The 18,413-nt window shown below is 41.8% G+C and overlaps 1 protein-coding gene across 1 annotated transcript; it reads left to right on the forward strand.

The window, feature by feature from the left end:
* Window positions 1–455: 455 nt before the first annotated feature.
* spire2 (spire-type actin nucleation factor 2) lies at window positions 456–17,804 on the forward strand. Its single transcript, XM_055155283.1, has 15 exons — window positions 456–970; window positions 5,746–5,789; window positions 6,471–6,842; window positions 7,554–7,634; window positions 8,159–8,323; window positions 9,152–9,238; window positions 10,130–10,241; window positions 10,629–10,771; window positions 11,745–11,913; window positions 14,592–14,698; window positions 14,766–14,903; window positions 15,120–15,187; window positions 15,915–15,942; window positions 16,188–16,285; window positions 16,735–17,804. The coding sequence occupies exons 1-15, from the start codon at window positions 700–702 to the stop codon at window positions 16,949–16,951; spliced, it is 2,100 nt and encodes a 699-aa protein (XP_055011258.1). The 5' UTR covers window positions 456–699; the 3' UTR covers window positions 16,952–17,804.
* The last annotated feature ends 609 nt before the right edge of the window (window positions 17,805–18,413 follow it).

Below are 18,413 nucleotides of genomic sequence, written 5' to 3' on the forward strand. Positions count from 1 at the left end.
TTACTCGTAAAGTTACTCTTACTTTAGAACTTTTCCCATTTTTTTTGTCTACTTGAGTCATTTCTTGGACAACTACTTAGGTTACTTCTACCTGGGTAATATTATTTTTGAAGTAACGTTACTCTTACATGAGTACAGTTTTTGGCTAGTCTATCACCTCTGCTCAAGCGTAGTTTGACGGGTTTTCTTCAGTACACTCTATGACATGCATTTGCATTACACATCTGCATTACACAGACAGGTTCCATAAATCATTCATCGATAAAAATTTCTGAGCATTTGTCAAAAGACTTCGAGGTGCACTTCAAAAAACACAACTTCACAGGTAGTCCTTTCGCACTAGCCAAATAATAGGTTCAGCCTAGGCCTATCAGGATGCGAAGTCTATCCACTGACTGTATATGAGCCTATCACGGTGACGACTCTCACGGTCTCTGTGCTACTGTTAGGGCTGTGCAGATAGAGCTGGCAGAGGGAGCTGGCGCTTTACGTAAATCTACACAGTTTTTTTTTTCTTACAGCTGAAGTTCTTGATCATTTTGGGACCTTGGTATTTTGAAAATATTCCGGAAGTTCTTGTGTGAAGCGTCTCGAGGACGCTGATGGTAAGGAGCGGCAGCTGCGACAGACGCACGGAGCCAGCGGGACACAGCAGCACCGGGGCTCGGCGCAGATGGAGTGAAACATGGGCCCTGCGCCATGGCTCGATCCGGCAGCACAGGCGCGGACGGCGAGAAGTCCCGCGCCCCCGCGGACCGCAGCGACCTCCAGGAACTGTCGCTGGAGGAGGTGCTGAAATCCTATGAGCAACCCATCAACGAGGAGCAGGCATGGGCCGTGTGTTTCCAGTGCTGCAGCGGGCTCCGACCGATCCGACCGCCCCACCCGCTCGGCCCGGTCATTCAACTGTCCTCCATCCTGCTGCACCGGGACGGCACCGTGACGCTTCGGCAGCACTCTCATCTCTGCGGTAGGTTACGCAGATTTAACCAAAAACTTTAGCACCAAATTGTGCGAGTCACTTTGTGTGAGCTGAGCAATACAAAAAAGTGTAATGTAAACTCAAATACATAAATAAAAAAGAAAATAAACAACACTGTTTCTGGTGCCGACCGAGCACTCAGTGGAGAGAGACTCAGTCCAGAACAGGGTTTGCTTTGCTCTATAGAAATGTATCGGCACCATTGTTTAGCCCAAAATAAAACGACCATTTAAAATGGAAAGGAAACTCACTATGGGCGAGCTTTTAGAGCAGGCATGTCCAAAGTATGGCCCATGGGCCAAATACAGCCCTCAGACAAATTTTTCTTGGCCCTCAGGCTTCCAGAAGAACCAAATAACCTTGCATCAATTAAAAATGAACTTTTTACTCCAGAGTTTTTTTGTGTGTGTTTTTTTTTTTTTTTATCTACCTTGACAAAGCTAATAATTGATATTTAGTGTGTGGTTTTAAGGATTGTAGCATGAATAAAGACTGATGGCTCATTCTAACGTGTTAAACATGCATATATTTCAATTATTCCCTGTACTGAGCTCCAGTCTACGGCCCTCGATCAGCCCTCTGCTTCATCTGTGTTTAGATATGTGGCCCTTGATGAAAAAGTTTGGACACCCCTGTTTAAGAGTTTCCCTCATGTTTACTGAATCTCATTAATAGGCCCATATCCTCACATAGTGTTCAGTTGTAGTCCACAGGTAAATTACACTAGGCCTAAGCAGTAACAAGCAACTCACAGTATAACTAACACATTCTATTCCATGTTTTCACAAAAAAATGGGTGTACACAGCTCTCTCCCTAGATTGAGTTAGCCATAGCCTGTGCGTGTGTGCGTGTGTGTGTGTGCGTGTGTCCGTGTGTGCTTGTGTGTGTGTGTGCATGACAAAATCTGCAGGGATTGCAGACCTAATAGACTAATAGTCTATTAAATAGACAACACTACACAATGTAGAGTGGCTGGTGGTTTGAAGCAGGTCAGGTGACTTATTTTGCTCACATCTATTGCCCTTTAGAGCAAACTACAATGGAAAGTCATGGGCAACTTCACTCTGCTCATCAGATTCTCCTAAACATAATGCCACAAATGAGTCTAAATGACAAAATGGATAAAAAAAACTGCCACCACAGCAAGACTAAAGATGACTCACCTGACTGCAGGTCCATATTCCGCTCTCCTGACGTCTTTTGGTTGTAGTCTGTGATCAGACTGGCTGTTTTTCACTCTAAGGTGGCCACACTTGTTGGATGTGGGAAGCCCATCCAGAGGAATGATTGTGAGGTTTCATGTTGTCGGCTGTTGTGGCCAATTGAAATGTTGAGTTGAGTTTAGTGCAAAAGCCTCTAAAAGTGACAGAGCTGTTGTTGTTGTCAGTGTTTCAAACCTCTGCTGCTGGAATATAACAATACCATTTAAGCTGAATGTGAGAAACTGGTGAGAGAGCCTTGTTTCCAATAGTGACACTAGTGGCAGCGCTACAGCCAAATAATTATTTTTTTTGCTTTTGTGGCTCTGTATTTGTGATAGATCTAGTAGTTGTTTTACAAACTCTAAACTTATATGTGCATCTACTCCAGTTGCACCATGCTTTCCTATGGACTGCTGTGCCAAGTCAAGCAAATCATCAGGCAAGACCAGACCTCCAGCTGTGAGAATGAAGTAGGCATTGTGCTTTTAGGATTACAGAAGAGCATCAGCCATGTTTTGGTAGACCGTTTCATATGCATAGCTGACAGATTTATTATGTTTTTTTGTTTTTTTTTGTGCTGTTTTGCCTCTCGGTGGTGCATGAGAGTAAGCTCCCCTCCTGGATATGGAGCTGCTGTGTTCTGTGGATGCAAGCTCAGTTACAGCCTTTGTGTGAACCAGTCAGACAGGTCTATGTTGCTCCTTAGCTCCTGGCCTATTGGGAGGCAATAGCAGTGTGTTGTTGTGGGCAGGCCTCTCTGGCTCTCTGGCTGACCTCTCTGTAGTTCCTGTGCTGATGGTGGAGGAGTGCTTCTCTGGGGAGCCCTCAGTGACATGTGAGCTCTGTCCTCAGCACTTTAGTCTGACTGCAGCAAAGCACTCAGAGCTCAAAGCAATGGCCCTGCTGAAAATGTGCTCTGTTTCAAAGACCCCTATGGACCAATCAACTGTGACACAGTTCAACTTAACAAAAGCTTTGTCCAAATTGGTAATTTAAAAAAACTTTGTTTTACTGAATACTTTATTTTATAGGTTAGACTTTTTAAGTATGAAAAATGCATCCCCTAAACTGGAATTAAACTAACAAATGATTATACTTCTTCTGCTGCTGTAATCACCCTGTCCCCCTGTCCTGTTGTGACAGTCTAAAGGCTGCTTTATAGTCCAACATTAGATCTAGTGTCGGGGAGCTCCCCAGCAATCAGCCAGTCAGAAAGCTTGTGGCTCTTGCTGTGCTGTGTACATACTGTGTATGTGCATCTTGGCCAAAAAGTTTGTAGTTGTTGAATTTCTGCCAAACGCAATGAGCTATGATTGCTTTGTACATAAACAAAAAACAAAAACAAAAAAAAAGAATATCTGGTTAAAACGGCTTCGAATAGCTACAGTTTGTTAAAGAAATGTCTGCATATGAGCCTAGAGTCACTGTTTATTGTCCTATTTACCAAATGAATCCAAATTAAATCATTAGATTCACGCGACTCATCTGGGTGTGCATAAGGACGTCAGCTCTCAGCTAATGCATGTGCAGGTGCATAGCACATAGTCCTAGGCACAAACCTTGGTGGGCTCCTAAATGTGTATATTATTATAGTAATATATATTTTAACATTCGCTATTATTACCTCCGCCAAGGAGGTTATGTTTTTGCCGGCGTTTGTCTGTTTGTTTGTTTGTTTGTTTGTTTGTCTGTTAGCAACATAACTCAAAATGTTATGGACCGATTTTTATTAAATTTTCAGGATTTGTTGGAAATGTGAAAAGGAAGAACTGATTTCATTTTGGGGGTGATCCGGAAGAAATCCTGGATTCTGGATCACTTTGAAATTTTTGTTAACATTGTGGTAAATGGGGCCAAAAATTTTGTTTCTCAATATCTCTGTTAATTAACAGACAAACACAAACAAACAGACAAACGCCGGCAAAAACATAACCTCCTTGGCGGAGGTAATTACAGATACAATATTAATTGCCAATGCAATTAAAAATATGAACAAATTAATTTTTTAAGAGTAGCACTGGATCATAAATTGTGCTGGAAGCCCATATCACAATAGTTTTTTGTTTTTGGCCCAGTGAAAATTATTTTTTGAGGTGGCGGTACTGAGCCATCTTTTAGTAATTTATCGGGGCCTTTGCTCGTCATTGGCAACACTTTACTGCAGATTTATAGTCTTGTTAAAAAACACACAAGAATAACAGAAACATTGTGAAACTAAAGTGGAATACGATAAAGACATTTGTTGATGATGGACAGATGTGATGTGATGAGACTCCGGATGAGGGCTCTATCTCAGGTGGTCAGCCAAGCTGATTCAGGACCCCCCCTTTTATATATGATGCCTTTAGGCTGAAGGATGAACATGGGACACCGGGTGGGAGCGAGGGGGTCGATAGGGCAGAGATGGACAGTGTTGTCGAGATAGGCGTCTATAAATAGAGCTTTGGGGTAACTGAAGGTGTGGTTGAGCCACACCACTTACAGCAAACAGCTGTTTTACAAGACTAGGGTTTAAAGTTCAAACTGGCATTGAATTTCACATTAGTTTAGCACTAAGGCGACATATGCATTAAATGGTGCGAGGTGGCCTGAAAAGTTTTAGTCCCTGATGACACAAACAGGTGACTGGCACTTCCCCATCTTGGCCTTTTCAACAGAATCCTCAAGCAGTCATTGTACGCCACATTGAGCTCTGTGGTTGCCATGGTCGTGCTTGGCTGCTCTTGCACATGACTGACATTCTATAAGGAATATGGCAGAAGACTTTCCAGAGGAAACTTTACTCTCTATCTAACCAAAACAACAGATCGAAGGAAGAGAAAGGCTTTCCCACTGTTTGTCCTGACTTCACCTGACTCACCCAGGAGGCTGCTGTAATGATGTAGGACACAGAAGACAGAGACACACAAGAGTGACACTTTTGTCCTGATGATTATTACGACCTCATACTGCCCTGACACTGGATCTGATGACCTTGAGCTGCATTGTAATGTGTCTCTTTCACTTCAGCTGTACAGGCACCAACCCTGACCAACAACCGGGATCATGCACCACTGTGTGTAGATGTCCCCATCATCTGACAGATCATTTGTAATAAAATGTCCTATAATAAAAAGTATTAGTACATGTTACATACAGTCAGACCAATACCACTCAATACAAACTGAGGAAACACATGTATCATCTTTACATGTATCATCTTTAGTTTTATGCTGCCTTTTACTGGCATTAGATTTTATATCAAAAGCCATATACACTTCATAGGCTCTCTCTCTCTCTCTCTCTCTCTCTCTCTCTCTCTCTCTCTCTCTCTCTCTCTCTCTCTCTCTCTCTCTCTCTCTCTCTCTCTCTCTCTCTCTCTCTCTCTCTCTCTCTCTCTCTCTCTCTCTCTCTCTCTCTCTCTCTCTCTCTCTCTCTCTCTCTCTCTCTCCCCCTCTCTCTCTCTCTCCCTCTCTCTCTCTCTTTCTCTCTCTCTTTACTGTTTTTCACTACATACCTCCATGTGTAACTAGTATCGTTTAGGTAATATCTTTGACTTCTGATTTTTCTGTTGTCTGCAGTGGACCATGAAGGAGCTGGAAGCTCACTGGCAGTTGAACGTCAGGTAAGCCTGCTCCTTCTCAGTTTATCTCTCACCCAGGCCCTGCCCTGACTACACTTTTTACTAAACAGTCCTGTCCAATCTGCTCCAAGCACTAAAACTTCAACACAAAAATACATTAAAATTATTTGTAGCTTAATCCACAATAGAGGTCTATGAAAAACAAACAGAAATACATGTTAATGTATATCATGATTATAAACCACTAGTAGCTGGAATATTATAATATGGCTCTTCACAAATTCTCCTTACCTTAGATTTTGACTGTCCCCCTCTTGTGTGTAAGCCATACCAACTTGTCAAAGCCTGATCTTGTCACATCTCAGAAGCTAATCCAGGCCAGGCCTAGTTAGTACTTGGAATGGAGACCGCTGGGAAACTGTTGTGTCCTTAGGCAAGACACTTTACCCACATTGCCTAGTATGAAAGTGGTGTGTGCATGAGTGGTGGTGTTGATGGTGGTGGCGGACGTGCAGATTGGCAGCCTTGTTTCTGTCAGTCTGCCCCAGGGCAGCTGTGGCTACAGTAGTAGCTTACCACCACTTAGTGTGGAGTGAATGAATAATGCTCTGTAAAGTGTCTTTGAGTGTTATTATTATTATTATTAAAGCCCTGAGGTTTAGATTTAGAGTTCAGAATGAAACCTTTGTGTATTTGTGTACACTAAACACGTGTTGTGTTCAGCTGGTGCAGACTCTGGGCGTGGCCATCTACAGAGCTCTGGACTGGGGGCTGGATGCCAGTGAGGAGCGGGAGCTGAGTCCTCAGCTAGAGCAGCTCATAGAAGGCATGGCTGGCGGGGAGGCGGACAGTGGTGGGGGCAGTGGCACTTCTGATGAGGGCTACAGTGGCCCAGAAGAGGAGGAGGAGCTGGAGGAGGAGCAGGAGCCTGGGGCACGACCGGTCTGCTCCCTCCGCCGGGTGATGGCGCTGTGTGCATGTCGTCTGGCTGAGCCTGGCCTGGCAGCAGAGCACTACCAGGCTGTGTGCAGAGCCCTGTTTGTGGAGACTCTGGAGCTGCAGACCTTCCTCCTGAAGATCCGAGATGCCAAAGAGGTCAAACTTAAAGAAGACGTTTTATACTTGTCTGCTCTATAGTTATAATTATAATAAATGACACCCATGGATTATTATCTTATAATTTGCATATCTTAAATTGTAATCCTGATCTAAAACAACTTAATCAATGAAAGAAGTGTGCTGACTTCTGCATTAAAAAACTGCAGTGCCCAATGGTAACTGACAGAGCCATGAATACCATCACAACAAAGAGCCGTGTAGCTGTCTGCACCTCGGCCGCAGTTTTTTTTTTTTTTATTGGCACCAAAAGACTGTGTGATGCTGCCAAATCCTACGAGCTGAGAGCAGTGGGCTTATTCAGGTGAAAATTAATACATGAGTTAATTGGCAATATGGTGTCTTGAAAATACCATAAGCGATTAAAGATTGCTTAAACATGCATGAATCACTCCAAATACAACTTTGAGAGGATAAATGAGAAGGGGAAACAGTTATAACATTTTACATTGTAGATCTGCTTTAACATAACATGCACTATACCTAAAGTGGAAATGAACACACTTCTCATTGTTACTGCCTAAAGTGCTTCTCATCCCATAGTACCACATATACCTGTATATATGATACTTGATGATGGGTTGTTTATATGCAGTCGTATATAATTGCTGTATGATGAGGTTATGATAGCTGTATGTCACTCACAGAGGCAGACTCCTGTTCTAACTCTTACATGAGTCTTGTGTGTAGATGTTGAAGAAGATGAATACAGAGGACAGTGTGGAGGACCGGTCCACTGCAGAGCTGGACACTCTGCAGCATCGAGACTGGGTGAGAATCAGACTTAGTCAAAAGTTTAGACACACTTTTTCATTTTTGGTTCTTCTTTATTTCTATGGTTATTTATATTTACATACAAAACAATGTATGGGCACATGTGGAATGCAGCAAAAAAAAAAAAAAAACTAAAATGCTGATTTAAAAGATTAAAGCATTTTAAAAACAACCACTCTTTGAATTGTACCCTGATTTGCACTTTTGGCATTTCTTGACCCTGACTATATAAATGAAAATAAGGTATATACAATGTAGCAAAATTGTTTACTATATAATTCAAAACATCTCACATCATATATTTGATGTCTTCTATATGTATATTAAATGTAAAAAGTAGTCAAAATTAAGAACTGAATGAGAAGAGTGTGTCTAAACTTTTAACTGGTAGTGTACATTTTTTGCATGTGAATTTTCCAAACATTTTACATAAATACAGTTTTGGTTCTTAAGAGAGCATACAACTTCAACCTCACAACGTCCCTTCTGCTCTGTGTATGTGTGCGTGTGTGCTCCGTCAGGCTCGTCTGTGGGTGCAGCTCATGAAGGAGTTGAGGCAGGGGGTGAAGCTGAAGCAGGTGCAGGAGACTGCGTTCCCTCCTCTTCCGTCGGAGTTCAGCCTGACACCCTTTGAGATGCTCATGCAGGACATCCGCACACGCAAGTTCCAACTGCGCAAAGTCATGGTGAGACCCGGGAAGCACTCAAATGAACTCATCTTAAGTCTTATTCATTTTTTAAGAGGAGATTGGGGTAAATAAACATTCTCTTTAAAGAGGGGGTATTATGTCAAAATAATAATGTCATAATTTGAAGAATTGTTGTGTGGGAGCATGGGTGACGAAGGTTTGTGGGCTGAGCATTGCACAGAAGCTTACAGTTAACCGTAAGAAGGGTTTGAATAGGATCCAAGAGATATCATGCATGGGTGACATCTGAAACCTCTTCAGACATGTTTTTGATGAGGGAACAACATTATTACGTGGTAGAATGCTCAAAAAAGTCTACTTTACATAATAACCCCTCTTTAAACGATTAGGCTTAGGTTTTCTTTTATTTCTCTCCTCATGGAGAAATTTAGCTCGGGCAGGTTTCATACTGCAATTACTACAAACCCTTTGGAGCACAGACAAATGGCTGGGCTCTTTATGAAGCTTAGGATCTGTAGTTTTGGCATCTGTCTGATTGTCATTATGCATGGTAACAAGCTCTGCAAGAAGAAAATTAGATTTAAAACCAAATTAAAATATTAAAGTAAAACAGAGTTGATCAACAATATGGTATCTTGAAAATAACTGATTAAAGATTGCTCAGACGTGTATAAATCTTTCTAAATAAAACTTTGGATGAGTAAATGGTGAGGGGAAATAATTATAATGACTCTGAAAATGGAAAATCTGAATTAAAAAAACAACAACTGGTTGTTTCTCTTTGATTTGTCTTTTTTTTTTTTTTTTTTTTAAAAGAACATACCATAACAAAGAACAGCTGAAATGTGTTGTGTATGTTTCCAGGTGGATGGGGACATTCCTACACGAGTCAAGAGGAATGCACATGAGCTGATCCTGGACTTCATCCGCTCCAGACCTCCTCTCAAACCGGTCAGTAAAGGTGGTGTATAGAGGAGTGCATGCTATTCTCCATCCCATTGTCATGGCACAGGCTGTGAGAAAGATTTCACAGACTCTCACAAACGCAGGGTTTGTGTGTTCAACATGTGTGAATGAAACAAAACATACCTCCACACCTTTTGATGAGGAAACAAATTTATAAAATAGATCAGAAAATGGCATAATATGGGCTCTTTAAAACAGTTCTTATTGGCAGTGTACTAGTAAATAACTTTACATTTACTAAAGAAACTGTTAAAGAAAGAGTACTTTTAATATGGGGGGTGCAGTCAAAAGGTTTCGGGAACCACTGCTGTAATTTAGTACAGTGATTCTCAGAGATGCAAACATCTTTTTTAATGCTGAGAAAGGAGTTGTTTACAGTGACACTAGGTAGGGCGATGTAAAAGAGCTTTAGATCCAAGAGCTGTGTACTCGGGCCAGTGTCAACACAACAGCTGTACTCTGGAGCGCAGAGACCATGTTTTGACACAAACAGACCATGCACTTTTCTGATTGGTTAATCTGCTCATCAGAAAGAGGGGAGTTCCAGGCTCACACGTCTATGTGAAGTATCATCAAAGTGTGTGGATTTGGCTGGCTAAGCAAATGGCTCAGTGCTGTGGCAGTGATGAGGTTAAGGATAAGGACTACTTAGATCGCCATTAAATAATTAGTTCTTTTCATGTGATCCATCCTTTAATGCTACCTATATTTATTTATTCTTTCATTCACTCTTTCATTACACAGTATTCATTTTAACGTTTATTACCAACTATTGTAAATGCCTCAGTGCAGATAGACACACTGATTGAGCTCTTGCAGGAGGAGTTGATGTGATGGGTTGGTGATGGGCTGACTGCTGTGTTCTGCTGACACCAGGTTTCGGAGCGCTCCCTGCCCCCTCCACCCCCACAGCCGCAGAGCCTCCATGAGCAGGTCCTGGCTCAGATCAAGCAGGAGCGGAAGCTGCGCCATGTCCCACCAGCCAGACGTGAGTGTTGGCCACAGTCCAGTGTACAAGTCTGTGTGATCATCTTTGTTATCCTTAAAATGAAAAATGTATGCGTGAGACCCCTGTCTGAAAGGAAGGGTGTCTTGCAGGCGCCCTGAGACTAGAGTCAACACAGACAAGCAGCATCTGTGCCATTATCTTGAAGATGAGAGGGCTCTCGGCCCTGACTGTTCTGGGAATCACTTTTTTATCTACACTTGATTTGCTGCGCACACGCACATGCACATGCACACACACTAGTTTACATGTCGTACATTACATTCTGACATTCATGATGTTTATGCCATTTCTCCAAACATGAAGATGGTTTAATTAGATTTGTAGTCAGTGTCTGACTTTGTGTCCTCTGTTCCTGGTGGGGCTCAGCGTTCGGCTCGCTGCCCTGCCTGGCGCAGCACTGCTCCTGTCAACTTAAATCCAGCTCCTGCATGGACCTATCGGTGTCCCGACCCCGCGTCCTTCTCAAGGCCCCCACGCTGGCTGAAATGGAAGAGATGAACAGTTCTGAGGTACCACCTCTGGGTCCTGATGAATAGACTTAATGTAATGTCATAATATGTGACTATGTTGAGGCAATCCACTCATGCATATTGTCTTTTTCACACCTGCTGTCTTGGTACCACAGTGGCTCAATGGTTAGAGCACCCACCAACCTGAAGGTTGGAAGATTGATTCCTACTCAGACCAAGTTCTGTCACTGTGTCCTTGGGAAATACACTTTACCTACATTACCTATTATGAATGTTTGTGGTATTTCTGCCAGTCATGTGGAGGGAATGAATAATGACTACAGTGTAATGCTTTGAGAGGCTTTGGCAAGTCTGTATAACGCTAATTGTAAAGCATCATGTATTATTTAGGGGCTGTGCTCTTTAAAAAAAAAAAAAAAAAAAACTCAATATGGATCTGCTTAGCTTCTGTCAGATATTCACAGAAATAAAAGCCCCAATGGAGCAAATGTAAAGCAGCAGCATTCACTAAGTTAGGGTAGACTAGCTTTGATAATGCTGTAGAATACCCTGAAACCTACCAACAGTAGTGAAGTGAGTTAAAAGATAAATATACCAAAACCATAACTGCCAGATGTTTCACAGGAAAATGAGCAAAAGCAAATGAAGCCTAAAATGAGCAGCACATTTTCATTTTTTAATGTCTTGTCTTTCCAACCTTTTTAACTTCAAATGATAAATCTGATGATTATAAATCTCTTTAAATTACTCTTACTGGAGTGGTAGTTTTACCAAAAACTCATCTCTGGTCTGTTCAGTCAAAATAAAATTTTAAACACTGAAAATGTATGCTTTAAAAATGAACCAACTGAAATGCAGAATAAAAACAATTCAAACAATAAAAAAAAAAAAAAAAAACATTAAAATTTCAATCAGATTGGTTCCCTGTAGCATTTCTTGCTTGTTACTTAGACTGACTCACTTAGGACCTGTAAAGCTAATATAAATTGTTGTTATTGGATTTGTTTTGCAGGAGGAGGAGTCTCCAGAGGGGGCGGAGCTATACAGGACCGACACCATTGGCCCTCTTAAACGAGACCGCTCTTTCTCCGAGCAGGATGTGGCTCTGCTCCGAGGGGACCGGGCAGGGCCACTGAGAGCCAGGACTCTGCCCACAGCGAGACCCCCGCCTCAGCACAGAGGTCAGTCTGAGTACTACCATGGATTACAGCCATGGAGCTCCACAGGTCCCACCCACTTCCAAGTCTGCTCTGGATCTGGAAGTAAAATTTCCATAAATTTTCCCATAATCTTTGGCTCTAGTCAAAGCTCATGATGCTAGTATTTACAGGGGCGAATTTGGAGCCAAGCTCAATATTAGGAGTAGTAATATATTTATAAACTAAATGGTGAAATAAAAGCACAGATACAGAGAGAGGGGCGACAAGTCAATTTGAAAAAGAGTCCGTGGAGCTGGAAGCTCTCCATGAACACTTCCTATTTGGAATGCAGTGGCTAGTGGGTTAGCTATATCCATTTTATATATACAGTACAGTGTATGACTAGTTCTGATACAGATCATTCTAAAGCTATTCAGGAAAGGTTAATTTCTGTCCTGTGAATGTGACTTTTATGTGTCAATACTTGTTTTGGTATCAATTTAGTATGTGATTTTCTATACTTTTGATAACCCTAATACAGCCACAGCACAGAAAGGTGTTTTCATGGAGATAGCGCATCTGCTGAGAGGGGCAGAGAGGGGCTTCTTTAACGCTCACTTGCAAAGCCCATTATTGATACTGTGCTGCAGAGTCTTATTTACCGGAGCTGTTTGTGCAAAGCTATGGAGTGATTTAGCAATGCAGTGCCATAGCTCCCACAAACTGTTAAAGTGGATATGAGGGTTGGATGATTCTCTCATTTTGAAATGTTTTTAGAAAATATGTTACACAAATACAGAAATTAGAGAGGTGTAAACATATTGATGACAATATAAAAAAAATATTCAGTGTGCCAGTCAGTCAGCCACAAGCGCACCAACAACAACCAAGGCAACCACAAAACCTACTCTGCTCCTAAAACATCACACATGCACAGTGTTGGGGAGTAACGGATTACATGTACCGCCGTTACGTAATCAGAGTACAAATTATGAGTAACTGTATTCCGTTACAGTTACTGTTTCAATGAGTGGTAATTGGATTACAGTTACGTTGCTGAAATAAGTGGATTACAAGGCGGTATTTTCCTGTTTTCACATTTTGTGCTACATCCCATTTATTTATTTTTTATTTCGGTAATTCCACTCATTGTTGGAAACCCACACAGAACGCGACAGTAAGAGCGATGTAAACGTCACGTTAAAGTTAGCGGTGTCAGTCACACAGTGGAAGCAGCAGTACATTGGTAAAAACGCATTTGTGTCTTGGAAATTCTTCTCCCGATGTGAGATATATATATAAAAAATATATATATATAAAATCGCCTACAACTTAAATGTGAAACAGGAGCTACTGGCACTGGTGAAAACAACCTGCATAGACTTATAATATCTGCACTACTGTCCTATAATGACCTGCGACATGAGTGGACGTGCACACAAACGCACACAAACACAAACACACACAAACACACACCTTCATCATCGTCATTAACCTGACAACCCGCAGACCACGTCTCCTTCCGTAGTTACTGCGCGGACACCACCGTCTCGTGCGCCGCGTGTGGAACGTGTTTTCTCGCGTAAACCGCGCTTCCTCCTGTGCGCCTCTAAACTAGAACTAACACCAGGACTAAAACCAGAACTAACCCAGGACTAAACCAGGACTAAAGCAGGACTGAATCAGGTTTAAACTAGGACAAAACCACGACTAAACCAGAACTAAAGACCTGGTCTAACCAGGTCTAAAATCAGGAGTAAACCAGGTCTAAAAATCAGGACTAAACCAGGACTAAACCAGGTCTAAACAACATGACACCTAACAGTAGGTTGACATAATTTAAGGTGATCTCATATAAAAAATAATTTCTCTATCAATAATATTTTTTTAATCTGGTGAAGGAAAGGCTGATCTTGTTATTGTCTTTTAACAGACAAAACCTCTTATGTTAAAATATCGTGGTCTTTGTTTCTCTACAGCAAACAGTTGCTTATTCATGGAGACTTGGGCTCAGACAATTTGAAGACAACAAACAAGAATTTTCAGGATGTGGTTGCTACATTCATGTCGTTTAAAAAAAACATGACAATATCAAGTAATCCAAAGTAATCAGATTACGTTACTCACTTTAAGTAATTTAATGGATTACATTACAAACTACATTTTGGGGTATGTAATCTGTAATCTGTAGGGGATTACATTTTAAAAGTAACCTTCCCAACACTGCACATGCACACACTACAATCACAGCACAGAACAATACAGGCTATATAGTATAACATCTTGTCTGTATTTCTCTATTGCATCAGTCCATATAAAAATTAGGGATGCACTGTTACAATACTGTTATCGGTACCAATATTAAAATTTTTGATGGACTAGGTATCCAGGATATCTGTTCAGTCTCATTTTTTGTCTATGAACTGGTACATTAGATTTACTGAACATAATAGTTTTCAAAGCTGTTCTGTAGTTACTTTAAATGATAAATAACAGTTACAAAGATATCTGGATCATTTTTTTTACCATATGCCGATTGTGTTTAAAGGAAATAAATTATATTTTAAGTCTCTGCACTGGTATCGTTAATATCAGGTATCGGCAGACACTTAAAGCCGACATTGGTATCGGAAAAGAAAAAGCTGGATCAGAAGATCTCTAATAAAAATGTCTAGATACTCTTATTTGTGTGATTTGATATTACTTCTGTGTCTGTTCAGCCTCATTCCCGGGCCAAGCCTGGGCCCCTCCACCGACCCCTCCACCGGCCCCACGGTCCCTTAGCGCGCTGCATGAGAGCCCTGATTCAGATGTGCACCTCTGGATGGTAAGACGTACAGGTCCGATGCTTGTGTTTGTGGAAGGTTTGATACTGACCTGTGCTGTGTGTGTAGGAAGAGTTCAGTCATCCTGTAGAGAGTCTGGCCCTGACCGTGGATGAGGTCATCAATGTGCGCCGTGTGCTGGTCAAGGCAGAGATGGAAAAATACCTTCAGAGCAAGGAGCTGTACAATAACCTGAAGAGAGGCAAAGTAATCCCCCCAAACAAAATTAACAAAACACCATTCATTATTAACAAAAATAATGTTAATTTATAAATTCAGCCTACTAAAATATTTTGGCATAATTTTCAATAAAGTTATATGATTGCTGACTAAACTACATTAAAATAAGAGCAGAAGCATAATCATAAGGACTAAAGTTGCCTAAGCTATGATTTCAAGATATTTTATATGTTCTTGATGCAGGTGTGCTGCTGCTGTAGAGTGCGTTTCCCTCTCCTATCATGGCCCTCGTCCTGCCTATTCTGCAAGAGGTACCACACTGTGTCCTCCTACACAACTAACTAACAGTCTATGACATCACAGCACTGTAAACTGCGTAGTGAGAAAGGATTCAAAGGTTTTCATCTGGACAATGTTTTTGAAATCATTTTCAGCTTCCATCCAGAAGTCACAGTCATGCCCATAGTTTAGATCAGTGTTTCTTAAACTGTGGTACATGTACCATTGGGGGTACACATACTGCCTCTGATGTTACAAGGGAGTCTTTGCAGTTTGAGTATTTGGTTTAGAAATTAATCTATTAATGTTTTTGCCCTTCTTTGGGTAAATCAATATTTAGGATTCCCTTATCCATGGTTTAATTTTAGACCTGGTTTTAGGATTTTAGCCCTCATTTTGGCTTGATATAGTTCTAGTTTAGGTAGTACTTGGAAAAACCAAATATTATCTTAAGTGGTACTTAGTCTGAAAAGATTTTGCAATTTCCAAATGACAATGACAATGGGATTTCCTGTTTAAATAAAGGTCAAATATATAAAAAAAAATAGACCCAAACAACTGTGGTGATGTCACAATTGATCTGTCCATCTCTGTGGAGAAAAGCAGGTGATAAACTCTCCACCTAAACTGTTTTAAAATCTGCATCTTATAGGTGCAGTATATAATATACGGCAGGGATTGGCTGTCCTGTGAATTCATATGAGTATATGGGCACAATGTTAGTCGAGTATGTGCTAAATGTGCCCTCTGTGCCTACAGGTCTGTATGCAGTGCCTGCAGTGCCAAGGTAAGTCATGTGTTTTTATGTGTTTATCACACATCACGCTGTCAGACATACAAAACCCGAACTTGTAACTGATGAGATGCATCTCACTATCTCTGCCTGGCTGGACTTTTCAATACAGTAAATAGATGAGCATTTCTATAAAACTCTATAAAAAGCAAGATTTATATCAGTCTCATCAGTTTTACATCATGCAGTTTCATATGGTTATTCAGAATTTGTTTCTCCTTGTGCTTTGACTTGTACAGATGAAGATTCCTTCCAAAAAGATGGCTCACATTCCAGTATATGCTGTGGGCTTTCATGTGGCTCCCAAAGACCCAGTACACAAAAGCCAAGTCTTCAAGTAAGTCTTTAGCAGTCTGCACAAACACTGCACTGTTCCTCTGGTGCTCCAGAATTTTTGCACCTCTGCTCAGATTCCCTGCTATCACAGTGAGCATATAAGCGGCCATGATGGAAGTCCTTGTCAGAACTAGCAGTGCAAATAGATCTTTCTTGTTTTTTTTTTGGTTTTTTTTAAGTGAGCTCTATACCCTCCGGCTGGAGGGGAGTGGCTCAAATAGGCTGTCCAGTCTGAGATTTTTTTGGCACAGGACACTATGCAAGGAGCTTGTTCCAAATACTCTCCCAGTGGCACTTGGCTCTGCTTCAGAGGAGCCGACTCCAGAGTTTTACAGACTGGCCTTTTGAAGAAACATCCTTGGAAATGACACCCACAGATCCACCTGTTTACAGACTGCCCTTTGTCTGTTAGCAGATGGAAGAGTAATGTATGTGCTCTGCTCCTCTCAGGTGTTTGCATGGTTTGTGTGGGCGTGCAGTGGAGGAGGAGTTCCCTCACCTGTATGCCCACGGCTGCAGCCTGCGTGACGTCTGCTCCGACTGCTCCAAGTTTGTGGCTGACGTGGTCTCCTCCAGCCGCCGGAGCTTGGACATTCTCAACACGCCCAAGAGAGACCTGAAAACTGCTGCTCCTCCTGCCAAAAGGCCTCCACCAGCTGTACCCTAGACCTCCAAACTGAGGCCCACTAGATCCCCCCCCCCACCAACCCCTCATCTACAATCCTCCACCTGATATCCTCCAAGAACCCATCACGTGTTGTTCCTAGATCCCATTACCTGTTATCCACTAGATCCCCCCCACTAGCCTCACCTACAACACTCCACCAGCTGTGCCCAGGGCCCTTCTAACTGAGCTCCACAAGATCCGTCCCTCTGGTGTACATTAGATTCCTCCACCTGATATCCCCAAGAACCCTTCACACGATCCTTCCACCAGCCTCACCTACAACGCCCCACTAGCTGTACCCTAGACCCTCCTAACTGAGGTCCACTAGATTCCTCCACCTGCTGTCCCTATAAACCTTCACGAGGTGTCCTTTAGACCCTCCCGCCACCAAGTTTACCTACACTTGCTAAACCCTTGAACTTTCATTTGTGCCCTACCCTTCCTTTAGACCATTCACTGTCCACCCCTCACAATCCATCCTACACATGACGAAGAGCGTGGGACAATCTTGTGGCTGGCAGTCTTCCCAGTCACCCCCTCCCTTTGACCACTCCCCCTCGGACAGGCTCCTACACGGGTGAAGTTCGACACGTGCGGTTATCCAAAGAACCTATACCATTTCACCACATCGACAAAATGAACTGAGAACTTATATTTTAGCACTTTTAGTTTAAGCACTTAGGCAACTCCCTCCGACAAAGAACCCCCTAGCATCGTCCGTCACATTTATCACAGTCATGATTTTAACGGAGCAAAGTTGCGTAGCACAGATCAACATGTAATGCTAGCGTGCAAGCTATCTGCAGTTGCCTTGATTTGCCATGAATGTAACTTAGAGAATCACAATTGTAAATCGAAGAGCTTGAGTAATAAATGATTTTTAATTAATGAAGGTTTTTTTAATTGTAGTTATTTTCTCATTTTTAGTGGTGCTGCTTTTCTAATTGCATCCTGAAGATAGGTTCAAGTTGTCTATAAATTAAAGGGCACATATTTGGCTTGTTTACGTTATAATGCCGTTTCCTCATCACAAACACATCTGGAGCTCAGTTTTGTTTCATTCACACATTTAACACACAAACGCTGCATATTCAGGCTGATTCTTGTCTGAAACAGAAAACACTCTGAAAACACCTTGTGGTATCGTGATAGTACAAGAAGTGCTCCACTGTGTTTTCAAACTCCATATACCTCTACAATCATTTGGATCATTTCAGCCCAAACTAATTGTAAAGGGCTACTCCAACATGTGTGAATGAAATGAAATACAACAACATGTAATGTTTTAGTGAAATCTCATGTAGTTAAATCAACTATGCCTGTATGATTTACTGAGATGTGTCTAGTCTAACTTATGATAGGCCCTGTGTCTCCTCTTTCCTTGCAACCATGTCTCCTCTTTCCCAAACAAGCAGACGGGTGACATAGCAAATAGTCTGTAATCGTCAAGATAGGATCCATA

The sequence above is a fragment of the Boleophthalmus pectinirostris genome, unplaced genomic scaffold (genome assembly GCF_026225935.1).
Source record: "Boleophthalmus pectinirostris isolate CB_2022bp ecotype Guang Dong unplaced genomic scaffold, ASM2622593v1 HiC_scaffold_2, whole genome shotgun sequence".
Classification (NCBI taxonomy): domain Eukaryota; kingdom Metazoa; phylum Chordata; class Actinopteri; order Gobiiformes; family Gobiidae; genus Boleophthalmus; species Boleophthalmus pectinirostris.

Coding starts and splice junctions, on each gene's coding strand:
- spire2 (XM_055155283.1), top strand. CDS start 700: ATGGCTCGATCCGGCAGCACAGGCGCGGACGGCGAGAAGTCCCGCGCC. Junction 971..5,745: donor GCAGCACTCTCATCTCTGCG/GTAGGTTACGCA, acceptor TGTTGTCTGCAG/TGGACCATGAAGGAGCTGGA. Junction 10,772..11,744: donor AAGAGATGAACAGTTCTGAG/GTACCACCTCTG, acceptor TTTGTTTTGCAG/GAGGAGGAGTCTCCAGAGGG.